At 36.5% G+C, this 20765-nt stretch overlaps 1 protein-coding gene across 1 annotated transcript in view; it reads right to left on the bottom strand.

Annotated features, from left to right (window-relative positions):
* FBN2 (fibrillin 2) overlaps nt 1-20765 on the bottom strand; it is a 280792-nt gene that overhangs the window by 186027 nt on the left and 74000 nt on the right. Inside the window, exon 6 of the mRNA XM_019635313.1 lies at nt 11889-12086. Coding sequence (XP_019490858.1) covers nt 11889-12086 — 198 coding nt within the window. The remainder of the gene's footprint in view (nt 1-11888; nt 12087-20765) is intronic.

Below are 20765 nucleotides of genomic sequence, written 5' to 3' on the forward strand. Positions count from 1 at the left end.
ACCTCGAGGGGTAAAAAGTATAACTATTGCACTGTGTTGTACAGCTGAAACTAATTCTAAAAAATGTGTATTTCACAATAAAAAATAATTAAAAATAAATAAATAAATAAATAAATAAATGAGAAAAGTCTAAAATTGGTGATCTAAGTTTTCATATAAAAACTTAAGACAGACCAAATTAAACCTAAAGTAAACAGAAGCAAGAAAATAATAATGATAAAATAGAACAACTGACAAACACTAAGACAACTAATAACTACAAAACCTGGCTCTCTACAAATATAAGTAAAACTGATAGATTTCTGTTAAGATTGATCAAGAAAAAGGAGAGAGAGAAGAATTCAATGATTAACATCAGGAATAAGAGTGGGTGCATCACTAAAATTCTATAGAGATTGAAAAGGTCTCTATAGAGATTGAAAGACAGAAATGCTAAGGCTCACTCAAGAGCAAACATAATATGAATAGATCTATATGTCTTAAAGTAATTTAATTCATACAAAATCTTTGCACAAAGAAAACTTCAGTTCCAGGGTAGCTTTACTGTTGATCTCTTTCAAACATTTAGGAAGAAAGAATAGCTGTTGTACACAAATTCTTACAGAGAAAATTGGAAACACTGCCTTACCCATTTTATTGAGCTAGCATCACCCTGACACCAAGGCCAGACAAATACATTATAAGAAAAAAACCAATAAAATAATCTTTTTGGAACAGGCACATGAAAATTCTTAGCAAGTCAACTCTAGCAACATATAAAAACGCTACTATATCATGACCAAGTGGGGTTATCCCAGGAATTTAAGGTGGTTTCAATATTCAAACGTCAATCAATATAATTCGTTATACTCTTATTAATAGATCAAGGAAGAGAAAACATATCATTACCTCATAGATTAAAAAAAGCAAGTGACAGAATTCAGCACTCATTCATGATTTTAAAAATCAGTAAACCAGGAATAAAAGGAAACCTCAATTTGAAAATGAGCATGCACAAAAAACTACAGCTAACATACTATAGGGGAATGAAAAAAATCCTTTGAATTAGAGTTTCTAAATCTTATCATTTTATGTCTATGTAAATTTGTCTTAATTTCTCTGTGTAAAAGATAATTATCTCTAATTCACTGCATTGTTATGATAAACACTGTATATAAAAATAAATATAATATATAAGCATATGTAAATTTACATTATTCAAGGTGACAGGGTCACAGATTTATTAATATTGTATCTTTAATTACAAAATAATGTTTATTGTAATAAATGTTAATGATACATAAAATAGAAAATTAAAGAGATAACCACTGAAATAAGTTAGCCGTCTGTTCTTTCACTCTTAATATACATTCAGAGTGGTGATCTGTTTGTTGCACATGAATAAGATTACATGTTATGTGTTTTCTCCATCTTGCTTTTATTTATTAAAAATATTATATGGATATCTCTATGCCAGTATATATTGCCTTACCCTATTATTCTTTGATAAGCACACAAGATTGGTGTACATTAGTGAGTTAGAGAATTCAAGCACACAAAAGTGGTTAGCATATTTATTTCTTCCTCACTTTAGCTATCTATATAGAAAACTCATTACAACAGTCCAAAATATTTTTATACTGAAATTACAGTAGATGTCATTGTCTTATAAAGGATATCTGATCCAAACAAAAGGCAACTAGAATGAAATACATAACAAGAAGTTTATATACCAAACAGTTTAATTCACAACATTCAAACCGTGTTATTTTCAAACTGTATTACATTCCTACCCTAATTACAATGTGACATAACACACCCCTAGAAACCTCTTTTCTGGCAGATAAATCAGAGAAACAATATCATGGTATAAGCTGAAAAATGAGGCCAAACCTATAAATCCCTTAATACAATTCATAAAATCTTTTGACTACATATTTAGTAGATTTAGTAATTTTTCAAAGAAAAAGGCTAACCGATTTTACAGGGTTTATTTTGTAATTGCCTAAAAAGTATTTTCCTAGAAGGAAAAATAAAACCTTTATTTTTGAAGTATCCTAGACTACAGAAATATACAAAATTTTTTAAGGTAGATCAAGTTAATCATTAAAATAAAAAAGGAAATTTTAAAGAAATCTTATAGAAAAAATCAACTTGCATGTAGAAGCATATATAAGTGCTACCTATAAAACTAAAAGAAGCAAGCCTCAGACCTTGAAACTATTTAAGAGTTTCTACATCCTCAAAGTGCTAGCATCAGCAACTACTAATGTCTGATTAGTTTTCCAATGCCCAGATTACTATACAGATGTGTTTCTATGTATCCCTTCAATTCAGACACGAAGTTACTATGTCTTAAAATGTTGAATTACTTCAAATCAGGTGTAAGAATTTTATAGAACAAAATGAAATCTTTTGAAATTTGACCTTCTATAATCACTTCAGTCTATGTTTATTAAGGTTACAACTAATGTAACAAAGCAATAGTAATTCTAGTTCATGAATTCATTTATTCTCCAACTTCTCCAAACAAACTTGCCATGAAAGATCAAACTGATTTTATTATATAAATTAGTATTAGGTGGTATATTATTTTTAGTTCACATTAAAATATGGAAAAATTTGTGCAGTGGTACAGGCATATAAAAATGTTCAATTAATTTCTATCTGTGGGGACCATGGACCCAATTCTATTTACTACATTTAACAGTGCGTGCTTTTGAACTTTGCCTTTCACCAAATTAGATCCACTTTTAAAATGGAAATGGATCTACACTCCATAGATATTCATACATAGTACTTGTATTTCTATAGAAAGGAATGTCAGCATGTAAGTATAGCAATTGAAGAACATGTCTGTCTCTACCTGGAATCTGAGAAATACAGGTGTCTTGGCAACTGTGCAATGTGGTTTGATTCACCCAGAAAACCTATTCAAGTAGTCACAAAATTAAAATGTGGAATAAATGATCATCCCAACAAGCAAATACTGGTAATTTACTACCCGTAAGACTCTGAACTTGTAGTACAAAGAACAGATCATGGTTCTCTCTCAATGTTCCTTATTTCAACAAATATGATCATCATTTATCCCATTGTCAAAGTCAGAAACCTAGATTAACTAGAAGAACTCTGTTGTCTCACTTACTTGTCTCACGTTGTTCCATCAGAAGTTAACAAGTGCTTACTTCCCAAATATACCTCAGATCTCCCTTCCCTCTGCCTGTATTCTGGTCTCATAGCCTCCAACATATCACCTTTACTATTGCAGGAACCTTCTAACTGGTTTCTCTGCTTCCACTCTAGACCACCTATAACTGATACTCTTCAGAGTAACTAAAGTTATTTTATTTAAATATAAATCAAATCAAATACAGGTTATTATTACCTCAGAAGTTTGCAGACACTGTTTTATGGTTTATGAGTTGCTCTATAGAAGTTTGAGCTGGGATATTCCCGTTTAAAAATTATTTATTCTGTCTTATGCCCACAGGATTCTCTGTATTCTTTTTATTGAAGGTTTGTGCCTTCCAATCTGCAGATTGAAATTTTTACCTGTTTTAGAAAATTTTCCATGATATCTTTAAGCATTTTTTCAGTTCCTTTCATCAGCTTCTCTAGTCTGACTTCATTGTGTATCAGCTTCTTTATAATCATTGCTTACTGTTCTTGACATTTTGATTTGTGATTTCCTCAAGCTTAACCACTGTCCCCAATTCTTTTCCGTTTTCTGTATGCTTGTATGTATATATGTATAATGCATCATTTGCCTTACATTAGATAAAGATTTAAATCCTTCCTCAGTTTCTTTCTTGAGTATTACCAATTTATTTTTATCTGTCTTTACTGAACTCTTATAACTCTCTTTTGAGCACTTATTAAAATAAGAACCATATTGTTTTTTCATTTCCTTAAGATAGGAGTATATGAACTTAGTATTTATTTGGGAATTCTTCTTTGAAGCATGTTTATCTGCCTTTTCCTTATGTTCTTTTTCTCTCTTCAGTTTTTTATATGTGGGCCTTTTCTCTTTATTATTCATCTTTAAATGGTGCCATTTCCTCCTAAAGCAAGGAAGGGGATAACCAAGAGGAAATGGATTGGTTTGAAAACTTTAAAGCAAATACTGCTTGAAATACCTTTTCACCTATTTCCTTCCTCCCTCCGCCCATTCCCCTCACCCCTACCCTGGGTATTAATTTTCAGCTTTCAGGTGGTGATGTGGCTCCCATCTTATGCCCTTTCAGAGACTGACTCTCCCAGATGCTCACCAGTGGTCCTTACATCCTCTTTTTCCTTTCCTCTGCTTTGCCTCAGAGAGTGTCTGTGGGCTGGAACCAGGTAGACAATATTAGAAATGTTTTGCCTCCCAAGTTTCTCCTTCCATTCTCCCTTCTTTACTCTGAGGGTCTGCAACAGATCTATGACTTCCAGGGGTGTTCTCCTTCTCTCCGACAGAACATCCACAACCACTGAACGGCCTTCCAGGATGCTGATACTCATAGTAAATGCTTAGAACATTCTCCCTGTCCCCGTGACTTCCCAACACCTGCATGTGTCCATCGCTGCTTTCAATGAGGGCTGTGGACTTTTATTGTAGAATGCCTTGTTCTCTGTTACTCTTGTTAGTTTTCATTGAGTTAGAAGAAGGGGAAGACTGCTATTTTAAATAAGAGTTTTTATAATCAAGTATGTTTTAAGTAAATGTTTTGGATTGTAGTGGAATGGTTTGTATTCACACAGTATGAATTCAAGTTAAACTCTGTAATGATCTAGGTAATTTGGTCTCTGTAGATAGCCAAGATAAATTTGTCGTAAATAATTCAAACTATTCAAATGAACCAAATCACCTTTTTACTTAGTGCTATATGGAAAGCCTGGAAAGAACTTTTTCTACTGTGGACATCTTCCTCTCTGTCTACAATTGAGGAACTAGCCATGCCTGCCCGGCTTCAGCGAGATTAAACTTCTCTCCATTTTTCATGTGCAGTCAGAGTAAAGGAATTACATATTTCTGTACACTAATACCACTTGAAAAGAACCGCACCAGCATTTGTTTTTCAGTGAGAGACTCAGGGCCTGTACTTCTATTACTTTATTCGGGTCCCTAGCTAGGGCCTAACTCACGATATATGTGTGAATACCACACCTCTCATGTTGCCAGGAACAGGGCTGAGGCTCATCATCAGTCTATTACTATTGTTGATGATAAAGTAAAAGATAGAATTTAATGAGCAAATTTCTTCTGCCATGTTTTCATTTGAAAGCCTAATTCCTAAATATCAAATAACATAAATAACTGTGCAGATTTCATTTTAATATATTTTTAAAAATTTAACTGTACACTGTTCATTTGAAAATCTAAAAGAACCCAAGTCAAGTACTAACCTTAAGAAAAATATCTTTCTAATTAGAATAGATTCATAAGACTGCAATGAATAACAGAGAAGAAACCATTTGTAAGGCAATAATACAACATATGCATGTGGAAAGTGATAACACATTTAAATTTGTAAATATTCTTGTGAAAGGGTCTAATGCCAATTTTAAAAATCTTAATTCACTCATTTTACGAGAGCCTAAATTTTAAGCCCTATCTTAGTTAACTTTGGTCCTTTACTGTGTAATAAAATGGAAGAAAGTATAAGATTAAGTGTGGATTAGACACAGGCACAAGGGCTAGAAGCGAAATGGCTCTCAATATGGAAGGAGTCAAGAAACATTATGATTTGACCTCACAGCACCCAAGGAATGTCCCTTTCTGACACTGCTTATGTACGGCCAGAAAGTCATTATGGCAACAGTTATACTGACTGCTTTCCTTGCAGCTTAATTTTTTAAAAGTATCATCTGAATTTTTCTGTCAGCCCTCATTTTTCACAGTTATTCTGTTTACAACAAGATCACATTTCATTCCCTCTGAAGCCGTACATAAGGTAATTCACTAATTGCATCAGCCACAGGACAATTTTACATTCAGAACTTCAGAAATGTCCTCCCTTTGTTAATAAGAACCACATTTTAGAAACAATATTAAGTTATTTACAGTTACCATCTACACAGCTGAAGTTTATTTTTAACTCTATAAAATGTTCAATTATCCTATAAAAATTGATCACTATTATAAAGAAAAATATGACACATACATATCAAGTTTTATTATGTTATTTTTTCATGCCCTGCATCTTCCAAGTTAATTTGGCAGCAGTATTTGGGAAACAGTCTAGGAATTTAAAGGGAAAAATGAAATCACAGTAAGATGTAGTCTTAAAATAGCCTGAACTGAGAATCAGTATTTAATTGAGAACTTTCTGACTATGCCATGATTTTGAAATAAAGCAGAACAGTTTAAACTTGCTTTTCCAGACATTTTAACCATGTGGCAAGTTTCACTTTGCTCCTGTTGCTCTATTAATCCATTAGGTTTTTAGGCAAACAGAACCCAAAACTTATCTTTGCTACATAAACAAATCGAATAAATAAGACTGCAGACATTACTAAATCCTGAAGGACGTTCAGAAAGTTTGAGATAAGATCATACAATTTTAATAATTGTGTTCAGAAAATCTAGGGCGCTCTGACAAAATACCAAGGTAAAAAAAGCAGAAGGACAAATATAGAAGATGAGGAGAGTCAGTAATTTGCTATGTTCTGGTTGAAGTTAAGGGCTTTTCTCAACTTGAACTATTTCTATAAAAGAGTGGTTTTTGGAAGTATTTTAATTTTAATCCCATTTATTAATTCAAAAGATACTTACTGAACACCTATTACATGTTAGGCAGTGTTCTAGATGTCTCAAGAGATATTAATAAATAAAACAGATTTCTGCCCTGATTCAGCTTACATTATAGCTGGGGAGAGTAAAAGCAATAAAGACAAAAAGTAAGCAAATATATTAGAAAGTGAAAAATGCTGCAGAATTAACAAAAAGTGTTACTCTAGTAAATTTAGTTAGCATTAATCTAGGAAATCTACATAGTATTTTATCTTTAATAGTAATCTATGTAAATTATATGGTAATCTATATACTAATCTAGGAAATCTATGTAGTACAGTAAATACTATACAGTATATAGTATAGCATATCTTCTAAAGAAAAAAATTGTTGTTTTATCAGGGACTATATATAATCAGACTGGTAGTCATATCAAAGATATAGAATTTTACTATCCACAGTAAAAAAACAGGTTAAAAACATTTAACTCAATCTTCATACTTAGGTCTAGCCTGTGATAGTCATCCAAGAGACAAAACATTTGCAAAACCATTCTAAGTCCACAGCTGACATGGTTTTTATATGCCATGTTGCTAATAAAGCTGCTAATCTCTTGAGTTATATGGTCATCCTTTGGGAATCCCTATAGTGTTGATTTGTAAAGATATTAAATACAGACCATTTTTTAATATGGTCTTTTACAAAGATAACAAAAATCTTTGTAGGTCTCTGTCAGGGATAAATTTACTAAATTATGCAGAGCACCTGAGTTTTATTATTTAATGAATTGAGGCTAGCTATACACAGGCACTCCAACCCACAATTCTCACTGGGTTTTAGGACACTGAACTGGTTTTTTGTAATATACAATTTACATGGGCTAAGCAGATAACATCTCTACCCCTGACATGGGTTACTAACATCAATTTAAAAGACTTCACATCTAACTTTGTATATGATTTAATTATTAATATAACAAATAAACCTAGCTCTCCACATCTCCAATGTGAGTGATATCATTTCTTTAAACAACATAAAATATTTTCCAGCTTCTCAAGATACTATTGCCTTTTGCAAGTTCATTAAATAGTTCTGTTTCCAAGCTCTAAAAATGGGTTTAATACATATGACATCAGAAAAATATCAAAAAAAAGGGTAAGAGAATCATGATGGCTGAAAATAAAGTAATTAGCCTGTAAATATTGGGTTGTCAGCAGTCATGACGCATTTTTGCAACGAAAAACAGAAAAAATATGTCATGACTTTTCCAACAATTCAATATATAACAAGTTTCAGCTATTTGGCTTGGAGTTTACTGTTGTATCATCCTCAAAGCCCCAATCTAGCCCTGATATATAAAATATATATCAGGGTGTGGTTGGAAAGATTGCCTGGAGACAACATTGTAACCAACCAGGTTATAAGCTTTGAAATAACCTTAAGTCATGGATGGAGTTCACACTTTGTCTTTGAAAACTGTTAATAACAATATCACACAAAGATGGTAAAGTCCATAAATGATGTGCTTGCTTCCTCCCCAAACCACATCAAAATTACAACTAAACTACAGAACAATCATTACTGAGAACCACCTAAAGACTAGTTGAACAAAACTCTTGTAACTAAAAATAAACAGAAGAAGCCACGTGGAGACTGGTAGGAGGGGCAGAGATGGAACAGGTTGGTCGCACACCCATGTGTGGCAGTTAAAAATCAGGAGGGATATCTCGGCTGCGGAGGTGCCCACTGTGGAGTGAGAGGTCCCAGCCCCACCCCAGGTTCCCCGGCCCAGAGCTGCAGTGCCAGGAGGAGAACACCCCATAAATTCAGGCTATGAAAACCAACGACAATTGTGGTTGAGTGAGATGGAGGGCTGCTGAAGACCCAAGCATTTTCTTAAAGGGCCTGTGTACAGACTTACTCAGTGACAGACTCGCTGGCTCTGAGCTCTAGCATGAGGGCAGGAGCTTGAAAAGTGCCAGTAACATATGGAGAGAAACTGAACTGTCTGGCGTACGGCGAGGGCTGCAGGGGCATCTTTCTCCCAGACAGAAGTGCTGTTCAAATCCACTGTTCTTTTGCTGAGCCCTCCCCTCACCTAGCCTGCAGGGGCCATATCAGTCTCCATCAATCTGGCTAACACCATTTATCTCAACCTGCTTATTCACTGAGACCCCAACCCACCCAACATTTGGGCCCACCTAAGCCACATCCAGTGGCTTTCTCATACAAATGACCTGTCTTGGCTCATGCTGTGGACTTTCCTAAAATCTCTCAAAAGTCTACACACCCTAAACAAGCAGCTTCTGGCCGTGGTGTACCCCATATCCATGGGTAAGTCTCCCCAAGCCTGGCACTAGTGGCAGTCAGCCTCGGTTCGAAGCTTAGCTTCTTGCAGGCACCTCCAAGCCCAGAACAAGCAGCAACCATCTGCAGATCATTTTGTCACACATACCAAATGGCCCCGGACAGGGCACAGGTATCCTCTGAACTTGGCCTGCACCAGAGCCCCTCGCAAGAGGCTCCAGAACCAGCACACTTAGTGGCCAGCTTTAGACCACAACAGAGCACCACTCAACCACCTCTACAAACGACACACCCAAAGAGAAGACTCAGCAGATACCAGAGTTCCACTAAAGTGAGTCCTGAACAACAGCTCCTTGGCTGTAGTCACGGTCAGTCCTCACAGACAATCAGCCTGAGGATCAATCCCTCCTGTTGTTGTGCTAACAGCTATCATGGCTCAACTACAACAAGAGGGCACACACAACCCACACAAGGGACATACATGGAGCACCCGGTTCAGACGACCAGGGAGACTACGCCATTGAGCCCCACAGCACACCTACTACTTAAGAACACCAGGCAAAGACTGGGAGATATAGAAGATCTACCTAATACACAGAAACAAACACAAGGAGGCAGCCAAAATGAGGAGACAAAGAAACATGTCCCAAATGAACAAAACAGAAAGAAGTTCTAAGAAAAGAACTAAAAAAAAAAATGGAGATAAGCAATCTACCAGAGGCAGAGTTCAAAACAGCGGTTATAAGGATGCTCAGTGATCTCAGGGAGAACTTCAACAAAGCGATAGGAAACAAGAATGGAGATAGAAAACATGAAACAGAACCAGTCATAAATGAAGAATACAATAACTGAAATAAAAAATACATTAGAAATCAACAAATTAGAATCAGCGATTTGGAAAATAAGGTAGCAGAAAACACCCAATGGGAACAGCAGAAAGAATCCAAAAATATGAGGATAGTTTAAGGGGCCTCTGAGACAACATCAAGTGTACCAACATTCACATTATTGGGGTACCGGAAGGAGATGAGAAAGAGCAAGGAATTGAAAACCTATTTTGAGAAATAATGATGGCTTTCCTAATTTGGCAAAGGAAATAGACATACTCGTATAAGCCCAGGAAGTGCAAAGTCCCAAACAAGATGAACCCACAGAAGCCCACCCACACCAACACATCATAATTAAAATTCCAAAGGTTAAAGAAAAAGAGAGAATCTTAAAAGCAAAAAGAGAAAAGCAGTTAGCTACCTACAAGGAAGCTCCCATAATATAATCAGCTGATTTCTCAACAGAAACTTTGCAGCCCAGAAGGGACTGGCAGGAAATATTCAGTGATGGAAAGCAAGGACCTACAACCAAGATTACTCTACCCAGCAAAGCTATTACTGAGAATCAAAGGACAGATAAAGAGCTTCCCAGTCAAGAAAAAGCTAAAGGAGTTGATCACTTCTAAGCCAGCATTACAAAAGAAATGTTAAAGGGGCTTCTTTAAGAAGCAGAAGAAAACAAATATATATATGAACAATAAAATGGCAATAACTACATATCTATTGATAATTACTTTAAATATAAATGGATTCAATCCTCCATTTAAAAAGACACAGGGTGGCTAAATGGATAAGAAAACAATATCCTTACATATGTTGTCTACAAGAGACACATCTCAGATCGAAAGACACACACAGACTGAAAGTGAAAAGATGGAAGAAGATATTTCATTGAAATGGAAACAAAGAAAATCCAGGGTAGCAAAAGTTACATCACACAAAATAGACTTTTAAAAAAAGGCTATAACAAGAGACAGAGAAGAACGCAGCAATTCCACTTCTGAGCATTTATCCAAAGAAACTCAAAACACTAATTCAAAAAGACATATGCATCCCTATGTTCACTGTAGCGTTATTTACAGTCATCAAGATATGGAAGCAACTTATCTGTCCATCAACAGACGAATGGATAAAGAAGAGGTGGTACATATATACAATGGAATATTACTTGGTCATAAAAAATGAATCTTGCCATCTGCAACAACATGGATGAACCCAGAGGTTATTATGCTAAATGAAATAAGTCAGACAAAGCAAGTCAAATATCACATGATTTCACTTATATGTGGAATCTAAAAAACAAAATAAACAAACAAACAAAACAGAAACAAACTCATACAGAGAATATTTTGATTGCCAGATGGGAGGGGTTTCAGGGGATGGGTGAAAAAGGGGAAGGGATTAAGATGTGCAAATTGCCAGTTATAAAAACAGTCATTGAGATATAAAATATAGCATAGGGAATATAATCAATAATATAACTATGAATAGTGTTAGATGGGTACTAGACTTGTAGGAGTCACTTAGTAAGTTATATAAATGTCTAATCAGTATGTTGAACTCCTTAAACTAATATACAATAATACTGTATGTCAATTGCAATTGAAAAATAAGAAGTTATTTAGAAGAAAAAACAAAATAATATCGGGCATCTCTCTTCTCCCTGTTGCCTAGACTCAGGTTCTATCTTGAATGAGATTAGGAGAAAGGGATAAAATGTTTTTCATAGGTATTTCCATATTTATAGTTTGACAGGCCATGGTAGGAAGTGGATGAAGACATGGAGTAAACCCATCTTTTGATTGTATTAAATATTTTCAATTGTATTTATTTTATTTTCCCCAGTTTTTCATATTATTGCTATCTCTTCTCCATTTATGTTAGGAGTTGAAAAATAATCATTTAATAGGTGGCCAAAAGGTAAGCCATCTCTAGTCAGGCTTGCAAACGAGTTCCCTCTTAGACACGGTACTGGGTTCAAGGTTACCACCCACAGTGGCAGTGCAGTAAAGGAAGACCTGCCACGTGGGTGACTGCACCCAGGCAGAAGGCTAACTCACCTTGGCAAGCTCCAGTGCGGACATTAGGGATGAAGCCCCGTCGGCAGGGCTGAGGCTGGGCGGGACACATCTCACAGGGGTGGCCCCAGGCCCTCCCGATGGTGGCACAGCACAAAGTCTTCGTGCAGACAATGCCTGTCAGCTGCCCTTGGCACATTTGGTTGTTGACCTGAGTGAAACATGGGCCTGTCCTGTAATCTGGAATGCGAAAGAAGACAAAAAAGACAGGTTTCATGATCACACACCAATCTCACACCAATACCTCCAAATAAATAAAACAGAGGCTATTTCTTCTGACTAAAATGTCTAAAGACAAAAGTTTCATTTTGAAAATACATAATTTTTCAATTGTGAGACTTCAATGTAGCCTACACTGGATATTGTACATGGGGGTGGCTCAAGAGCTGTGTCTGGGACACAGATGTGTTTTCTTGGCCCACATAAGGTTTTAAAAGAATTTAAATTGGTAGCCAACATTTTTAAATTAGGAAATTTCACATGAAATTTGTATTTATGGCTTTTCTTGAGAAGTTGGAAGTTCTGACCGTGCTGGGCCAGCCATGTTACATGGCAGTGGGGGAGTGAAACGCACCCTCTCTATGATACCCTGCCACCCCTTCCTCCCAGCACAGTTCATGCATTCAGATTCCCCACCTGTGCCCTGATGACACCTGCTTGAATGACTTCTTTTCCCAGCAAAGATCTGCTTTCCAATAAGGTGGACACGAGTTCAAAAAATCAAAACAGAACCAATGAACATATATCCTTCCATATTACAATTATATTATTGGATCAATCTGGTCTATTAACACTTAGTTCTAACAATTTGATTTTTGTTTCCATGTCTGTCTGTTTAGTTCTCTGTGGAGCTCAGCTAGCTAGAAAGACAGTACTAATAAAGCCCAGAGCCATGGATTCTTTCCAGGTTAAGTTAATATTATAGGATTGTTGTTCTCCAGAACATGACTGTACCAGAGTCCAGCTCTGTGATGATGATGATAAAAACATTAGCAAATGTATGTCACATATGATCTACAGGCAGACTCTTCTATGAATACGAAGGACAGTCTATTTTGATGCCAACATCTCCAAGTATAATCCAAGGACCAGCAACATAGGCATCACTTGGGAGCTGGTTAGAAATGTAGACTCAGGTCCCTCCCCAGACTCACCAAACTAGAACCTGAATTTTAACAAGAAATTCAGGAGATCATATGCACCTTACGGTTTAAGAAGGATTGATCTAGACTGTGGGCAACTTGAAAGCTAGGCATTTTACTCTACTCTTCTTCCCTCTATAATTTACTTCAATGAACCTTTTAGAGCCGCGGTTCTCAACCTTCCTAATGCCGTGACCCCTTAATACAGTTCCTCATGTTGTGGTGACTCCCAACCATAAAATCATTTTCGTTGCTACTCTATAACTGTAATTTTGCTACTGTTATGAATCGTAATGTAAGTATCTTTTTGTTTTCTGATGGTCTTAGGCGACCCCTGTGAAAGGGCCGTTCGACCCCCAAAGGGGTCGCGCCCCACAGGTTGAGAACCGCTGTTTTAGAGGATCAGTATATATTCCTTTAAGCAGGACTGAATCATTAACTATGTAGTTTTCAATTTGAGTGTTGTTGTTGCTGTTGTTTTGAGAAACACAGGAAATCAGAGAAAGGTCAGTTTCCTGAAGGTTGACCAATTAAATGATTCACATTTGTTATAAAATTACAACAGAAATATGTGAAGAGTTTTCCCCCACCCCTTCACAGAGACTGCATGCATATAGTTTAACTTGGGAATGTAAGATGATAGCCAGGATTTCCTGATAATAAGCCCTAATACAAATAACCTTGTTCCATTTGAAGGGGACAGCCAGAACAAGTTTATTTGAGATTTTTATAAGAGAAAAACAATCTTACATTCAAAGGAGAAAGAGTTAATAATGTTAATGAGAGTATTATAAAACATTGTTACTGGGAAAAATTAAACTTGGATATAATTTAACATGTAAAATGCTAAGCCACAAAGACTTAGATATCATCTAAATGCTATAGTATGACAAAAATACAACTTAAAACTACATAAAACTTCTATTTTTTAATGAAGTATGAAGTTTTCTCATATAGAGGAAAAAGAACATTTTAAAAGTTCAATTACAAAGAAACAAAATCTAAAATAGGTAACTTTTTTTTTATAGGTAACTTTTTTAGCAAGCTGTGTTAACATTCTGTTACTCTGCAGCTGAACTTCAACAAAAATAGTTCATTTTAATCCCTTACATAAGAACAACAGATGTGCTGGCTACAAATCACATTTTTGAAAAAGACAATCTTTGTAGTATACATGTAGATATGTCAACCTTGTAAATAAGCGTGCTTCCCACACCACAAATTGCCAGGTCATAAATTTTTAAAATCTATTCTTTTGTCCTCCATACAACACAGTATTTCACCATTTTAGGTAAGTGTTAGAATCACAATAAATGTAATCAAGTTCTGAACAAGTTGGGGAAAAGTCTATTTTTCACAAAAAATATAAAACTTTTTTTCTTGTTTTTTTTTTTGTAGATTCATGCATTTATACCTATATGTTGACATTCGGTACACTTTTAGAATTCCCAGAGAGAAGCTACGTAGCCTTTCTCATAATCTCATTCTTAAATAAACCAACTTGTGACAAAATTCATTCCTTTTTTTTTTTTTAAACTAGGGAATTGGGGGAGGGAAACAGTGTTCAGGAATTGGGGAAGGGGACCAGCCAAGTTGTTGTTCTTCAATCTTAGTTGTGGAGGGTGCCAGTCGCCATTTGGCTACCCTTCAGCAGCTCATGGCCTCTAAGCTCAAGGTGTTGTGTTCAATCTTAGTTGCGGGTGGGTGTAGCCACCATCCTATGTGGGAGTTGAACCAGCAGCCTTGCTGTTAAGAGTGCACGCTCTATCCACTGAGCTATCTAAGTGGCAACTCAGCTCAAGGTGCCGAGTTCAGTCTTAGTTGTGGGCAGGTGTAGCCCACCATCGAACAAGCAGTCTTTTTTTTTTTTTAAAACATTTTATTTGGGAATTGGGGGAAGGGGAACAGACAAGTTGTTGTTGTTTTGTTCTTCAGTCTAGTTGTGGAGGATGTTGCTTCACTGGCCCAAGTTGGTCTCTGGATGGCTGCTCTCGGCGGCTCTTGGCAGCTCACACCAGCTGCCGGCCGCTCACGCTAGCTGCTGGCCACACATGGTAGCTTATGGAAGCTCACTGCAGCAGGGGACTGCAGCCTACCCCATCGCCGGCGACCCATGGCAGCCCAGCTCCAGGTCGAGCTGTTGTTCAGCATCTTAGCTGTAGAGGGCAGTGTTACTGGCCTTCATATGTGGGATCTGAACCGGGGCTCTCTGGCATCCCAAGCCAGTTCTTAACCAACGCACCACTCAGCCGCCCGAACAGGCAGTCTTGTTGTTACACCATCTGAGCCATCCTGCCACCTGTTGGCAGCTCAGTGGCAGATCACCTTGGGTGTAGCGTCACTGGCCCATGTGGGAATTGAACTGGCGGCCCTGTTGCTCAGAGCTCACGCTCTTAAGCTAGCTCTTAATCAACTGAGCCACTCGGATGACCCCACATTCCTTCTTCTAACTGTAACAACTTTTTAAAAATTATGTCCTTTTAGTTCGGTCTCTTTAGAGAAGAGGTATATCTGGACAAGGGTAGTTGTTCTTGCTCCTTAACTGACATTTCATGTAGAAAGCTCTAATTAAGGCAACCTCAGCCTCCCCTTCCTAGGAACAAAGTTTACTCTTCCTTATTTCTTTTGCCCCAATTACCCTCCTTACAAATTGTGCTGAGCTTATTTTCTTATATGATTATATTTCCCTTTCTGGTTGGCAACTGATTACTTTAAAATGTGAACTTACCATGTTACCTATTTATTCAAGAATTGCTAGTATAAAATATGAATATGAGTCACTGAAAAGGGAGTTAAATTTCCTGGTTAAAACATTCTGTTCCAAACCTTAAAGAATTTTAATTATGGTCAAAGAGTCCCAAAAGACCTTAATTCAATGTTACTGGCCATGCGTTCTCTTCATCAAGGTTTCACTGTGGGTCAATTATTATTACACATGCCGTCCTGACTCTTCATCGTTATGGACATACTGTAGCGTGTTAGCAAAGTGTAAAAGGAGAGAACGCCTTCTTATCACTTGGTGAGTGGGAGCCAATGGGTTGGAAACATATTTTCTGGATTACTATAGGACCAAGAAAACTTTGTTTAAAATTAGCCTGTGAAACACATATATTGGTACTTTGATTTTCTAATATCTAAGTGTAATGTAGCATGTTAACTTGTTTTATATAATTTCACTTTTATTCACATTAAGTAAATGATGTAATTAGCAAACTCATCAAAGGATTTTGGTGCTTGCTTTTTTCGCCCCAAAATAACTTCATTAAGGTATAATTTATATGCCACACATTCACCTTTCTTAAATGTATAAGTCCATAATTTTTAGTAAATTTATTGAATTGCACAACCATCGCCACAATCCCATTTTGTTTTTTTTCTGTGTGTTTATTTGTTTGGCTTCTTGCTAGATATTTTTATTTTTTAAAATTACAGTTGACATAGAATATTGTGTCAGTCTCAAGCGTACAATATAGTGATTCAGCACTATGATCACCATGATAAGTCCAGTACCCATGGGTCATAGTACACAATTATTACGATATTATTGACTGTGTTCCTCCCTATGCTGTACATTACATCCTATGGCTTATTTTATAACTGAAAATGTGTACTTCTTAATCCCCCAACACAATCCAATTCTGGAACATTTCCATCAGCCCAAAAAGATTCCTTATTCCAATTCCCAGTCCTAGTCATCCACTAATATACTTTCTGTCACTCTATAACTGCCTTTTCTGGACCATTTATATACATGGAATCATCTAACATATGGTCTTTTCTTCTGGCTTTTTCAGCTTGGCAAAACGCTCTTAAGGATCACCATGCTTCAAGGATCACCATGGTTGGTACTTCAAGCCCTGTTACTCCTGAACAGTATTCCAAGGCATGGATATACCACACTGCTAACCAATCAATCAACGGCCATTTGCTGGGTTGTATGGTGAATGTGTATTTGACTTTTTAAGAAACTGCCAATTGTTTTCCAATACAGTTTCACCATTTTATATTCCTACCAGCAATGAATGAGGGTTGCAATTCCTCCACATCCTTGCTAATACTTTCTATTCACTATCCTTTTTATTACAGCCTATGTTACCATTTTACTTTAAATAAATGCAATTGAATATGTTTGGGAATTCTGCTGTAATTCCACAAGTCCTCCTAATATAACTAGAGATGCTAAATAGTCCTAGATAGCCAAAGTTGAGTATTGTTGTGGGGACAACCAAATAAGTTTTGGAGAGGTTTCTTGACAGAAACAGTTCCGGTAGGGGACTTGGGATTTAGGGAGAGGGTTTTTGTTGTTTATTTTTTTGCTTATTTTTTGTTTCTTTATTTTACATTTTTGTTTTGTTTTGTGGAAGAGATGAACATTTCTAAAAGCCAATGGGAAATGACATAGTTGAAAGAGAGGACTTAAGACCACCAGTAAGAATAATAATTTCTAGTAAAAGAACCCTGAGGAGTCAGGCTGAGAGTGGAACCTAATTTGTGTGGAGTTATCCTTAGACAGAAGGAAAGCACTTCTCTTATAGCCTGAGGGAAGTGGGGCACGGTGCAGAGAGATGTCGGCATATTCATATACGCATAGCACTGGGGAAATGAGCAACGTCCTCTCCCATACCTTCTATTTTCTTTGTGAAACAGGAGATGGGACCCCAGGTCTTTGTCAGGGAGTGGCTAAGTGTCTGATCTTAGAGGCTAACTGAGGTGGCACTGCACATACTGGGGCGGGAGCTGATCTGAGAAACTGGAAGACTCCCAGGTGACATCAGGACCTCCTATGGTGGATAAACAAGATGATTTATATTGGGGCAAATCTGCCTGTTTTGTGACATTTTCTAGAGTCTCTCAGTAGCTCAGAGGCTCATTCAGAGATTAGGGTTCATCCAGGGTTAGGGTTTTACCTGCCAGATGTGAAAAAAAATTCAGAATGGCAAGGGAGTTTAGAGGGTATTGTTACACATATTTTGAAATTATAGACCCTGGATTCTATGGTGGATGAAATGGGAAGTGAGGACTGACAGATCAAGAAGTAGGAGAAAACAGTGAGATCAATGGATCTCACTAGGTACCCCCATAAGACTCCACATGAGAAAGGAAAATAGTCACAGTGATAGTAATGCACTATCAGTAATACATACCCATGTGTGTGTAATATCATTTGTTTTACTGTCAGCAGAATGCAGTCACGGTATACAGCTGCATAGATTGTATGCTGCCTAACTTACAGAAACTATCCACATATACTGTAAGGTAAGTAAGTCATCCCCTCAAGCTGTGAATGGGATGGCTCTGTTAGAGACCTTACACGCTGTAACCGCAAATCAAACAACAGCACAGATATTAGAATTCCATCCCTTCCCATGTTAGTAGAAAGGCTTGCCTGATCCCAGAAAGTATATGGAAATACATGGGATTCCCCGCTGAGTTGCACAGTCTTGGGACTTAGGCAGGAAGGCCTTTCCATTCTCAGGAACCAAAGAAATGCAGCACATAATCAAGTGATCACCTTGTGTGGGAGCTGCAGACATGAGTGAGTTTAAGGGAGAATTGCGGAACGTGTGGAACAAGTCTAACAATCCTGGTTAAGTGACCATGTCCTTTAAGTAATGGAGTGTGTGACACAGCAATTATAAGTTGTGGTGCATCCCATTAGGGTTATAACTGAGAATCTAGTCTGCATGTCAGCTGAAATCTCTGATCATAGATATAACTGGAGCACGCAGGGAAGGCAACCCCCAAATTACATGAGATGATATAATAGTTTCAGTAGTTTCAATAAAATTCACCCTGCCTGTCTGAAGTCCAGACTTCATGCCGGGTCTAAATATTCAGGGTTAAATAAACTCAAATGACTGAGATGGCAATTGTCTTACTTCATGGAAAAGCATTTGTCAATCACAGGACATTTTCAAATTAAGTACAGAAATATCTATGAATTAATATTTTTGCTTTAAGGAATCTGCAAAAATGATGTACCTGTAATGTTTAACAGTGTTTGATCCATTCCATTAGAATGCCTTGCAACCACAATTTGTTTTTAATTTTTAAAAATTTATTTCTCAATTACCATTGATATACAATATTATATTCATTTCAGGTGTACAAAACAACAAGCGATTAGACATTTATATACCTCACAAAGTGACAACCCTGTTACCCATCTGACACTGCACATAGTTATTATAATATTATTGACTATATTCCCTATGATGTATTTTACACCCCTGTGTTTGATTTTTTCAATTACAGTTGGCATTATTTTATATTATTTTATATTCGTTTTAGGTGCGCAGCAGAGTGGTTAGACATTTATATAGCTTATGAAGTGATCCCCCCAATAAGCCTAGTACCCACCTGACACTATACATAGTTTTTACAATATTGACTATATTCCCCATACTGTATATCACATCCCCATGACTATTTTGTCACTACCAGTTTGAACGTCTTAATCCCTTCACCTTTGTCATCCAGCCCTCCAACCCCCCTCCCATTTAGTAACCATCCGTTTGTTCTCTGCATCTATGAGTCTGTTTCTGTTTTGTTTGTTCATTTATTTTGTTCTTTAGATTCCACATACAAGTGAGATCATATGGCATTTGTCTTTTCAGCCTGGCTTACTTATTTCACTTAGCATAATACCCTCTAGGTCCATCCAGGTTGTCACAAACTGTAAATTTTCATTCTTTTTTTATGGCAGAGTAATATTTGTGTGTGTGTGTGTGTGTGTGTATTTAAAATAAATAATTTATTTATTTAGAGTTGTGATTTTTAAGTTAAAATGTGACCATGCTTATATACACAATTGATCATTTAAGTAAACTTCAGGTTTTTATAAATTTTAAGCGAGTATTTATACATTTAGTTTTTAATTAGCTTTATAAGAGTTATTTGAGTACTTGTAAAGGTTTTTAAGTGGCACAATTGAAGTACTCAAGAAAGATACTGCATATATTTAAAATATAAAAATAGTTTAAAAGGTATGGAGGTGTTTCATTAACAAGTATGAAAAGGGAATCAAATATTATTTAAAGGCCTCTTAAAGTGTCTGCTAAAATCTGTTAGGTTTATTAATAGGTTAGCAATATTTATAGGTCGAATTTAAAAGGTCAAACAATACAGAGGGTGCCAAAAAATGTATACACATTTTAAGAAAGGAAAAATTGTATTAAAATTGTAATACTCAATACATACCAATAACAAGCGATGACTACAAGTCATATGTATACATTTTTTTGGCACCGCCGGTTACCCTCATTGAAAGCAGAGAGTTGAAGACATATTTGCACACCCATGTTCATAGCAGCATTATTCACAATAGCCAAGAGATGGGAGCAACCTAAGTGTCCATTAATGGATGAATGCGTAAACAAAAAACAAACAGTGGAATATTATTTAGTCTTGAAAAGGAAGAAAATGCTGACGCATGCTATAACACAGATGAAACTTGAGGACATTATTCTGAGTGAAATAAGCCAGTTACAAAACAAAAAAAGTTCCATGGTTTCACTTATATGAGGTACCCAGAGTAGTTAAATTTGCAGAGACAGAAAGTAGAATGACTTTTGTCAAGGGCTGTGGGGAAAGGAGAATAGGAAGTTAGTGTTTAATGGGTATAGTTTCAATTTTGCAAGATGACAAGAGTTCTGTGGATGGAGGGTGGCGATAATAGCACGATAATGTGAATGTGCTAAATGCCACTGAACTATTC

The sequence above is a fragment of the Hipposideros armiger genome, unplaced genomic scaffold, assembly GCF_001890085.2.
Source record: "Hipposideros armiger isolate ML-2016 unplaced genomic scaffold, ASM189008v1 scaffold_21, whole genome shotgun sequence".
Lineage (NCBI taxonomy): Eukaryota > Metazoa > Chordata > Mammalia > Chiroptera > Hipposideridae > Hipposideros > Hipposideros armiger.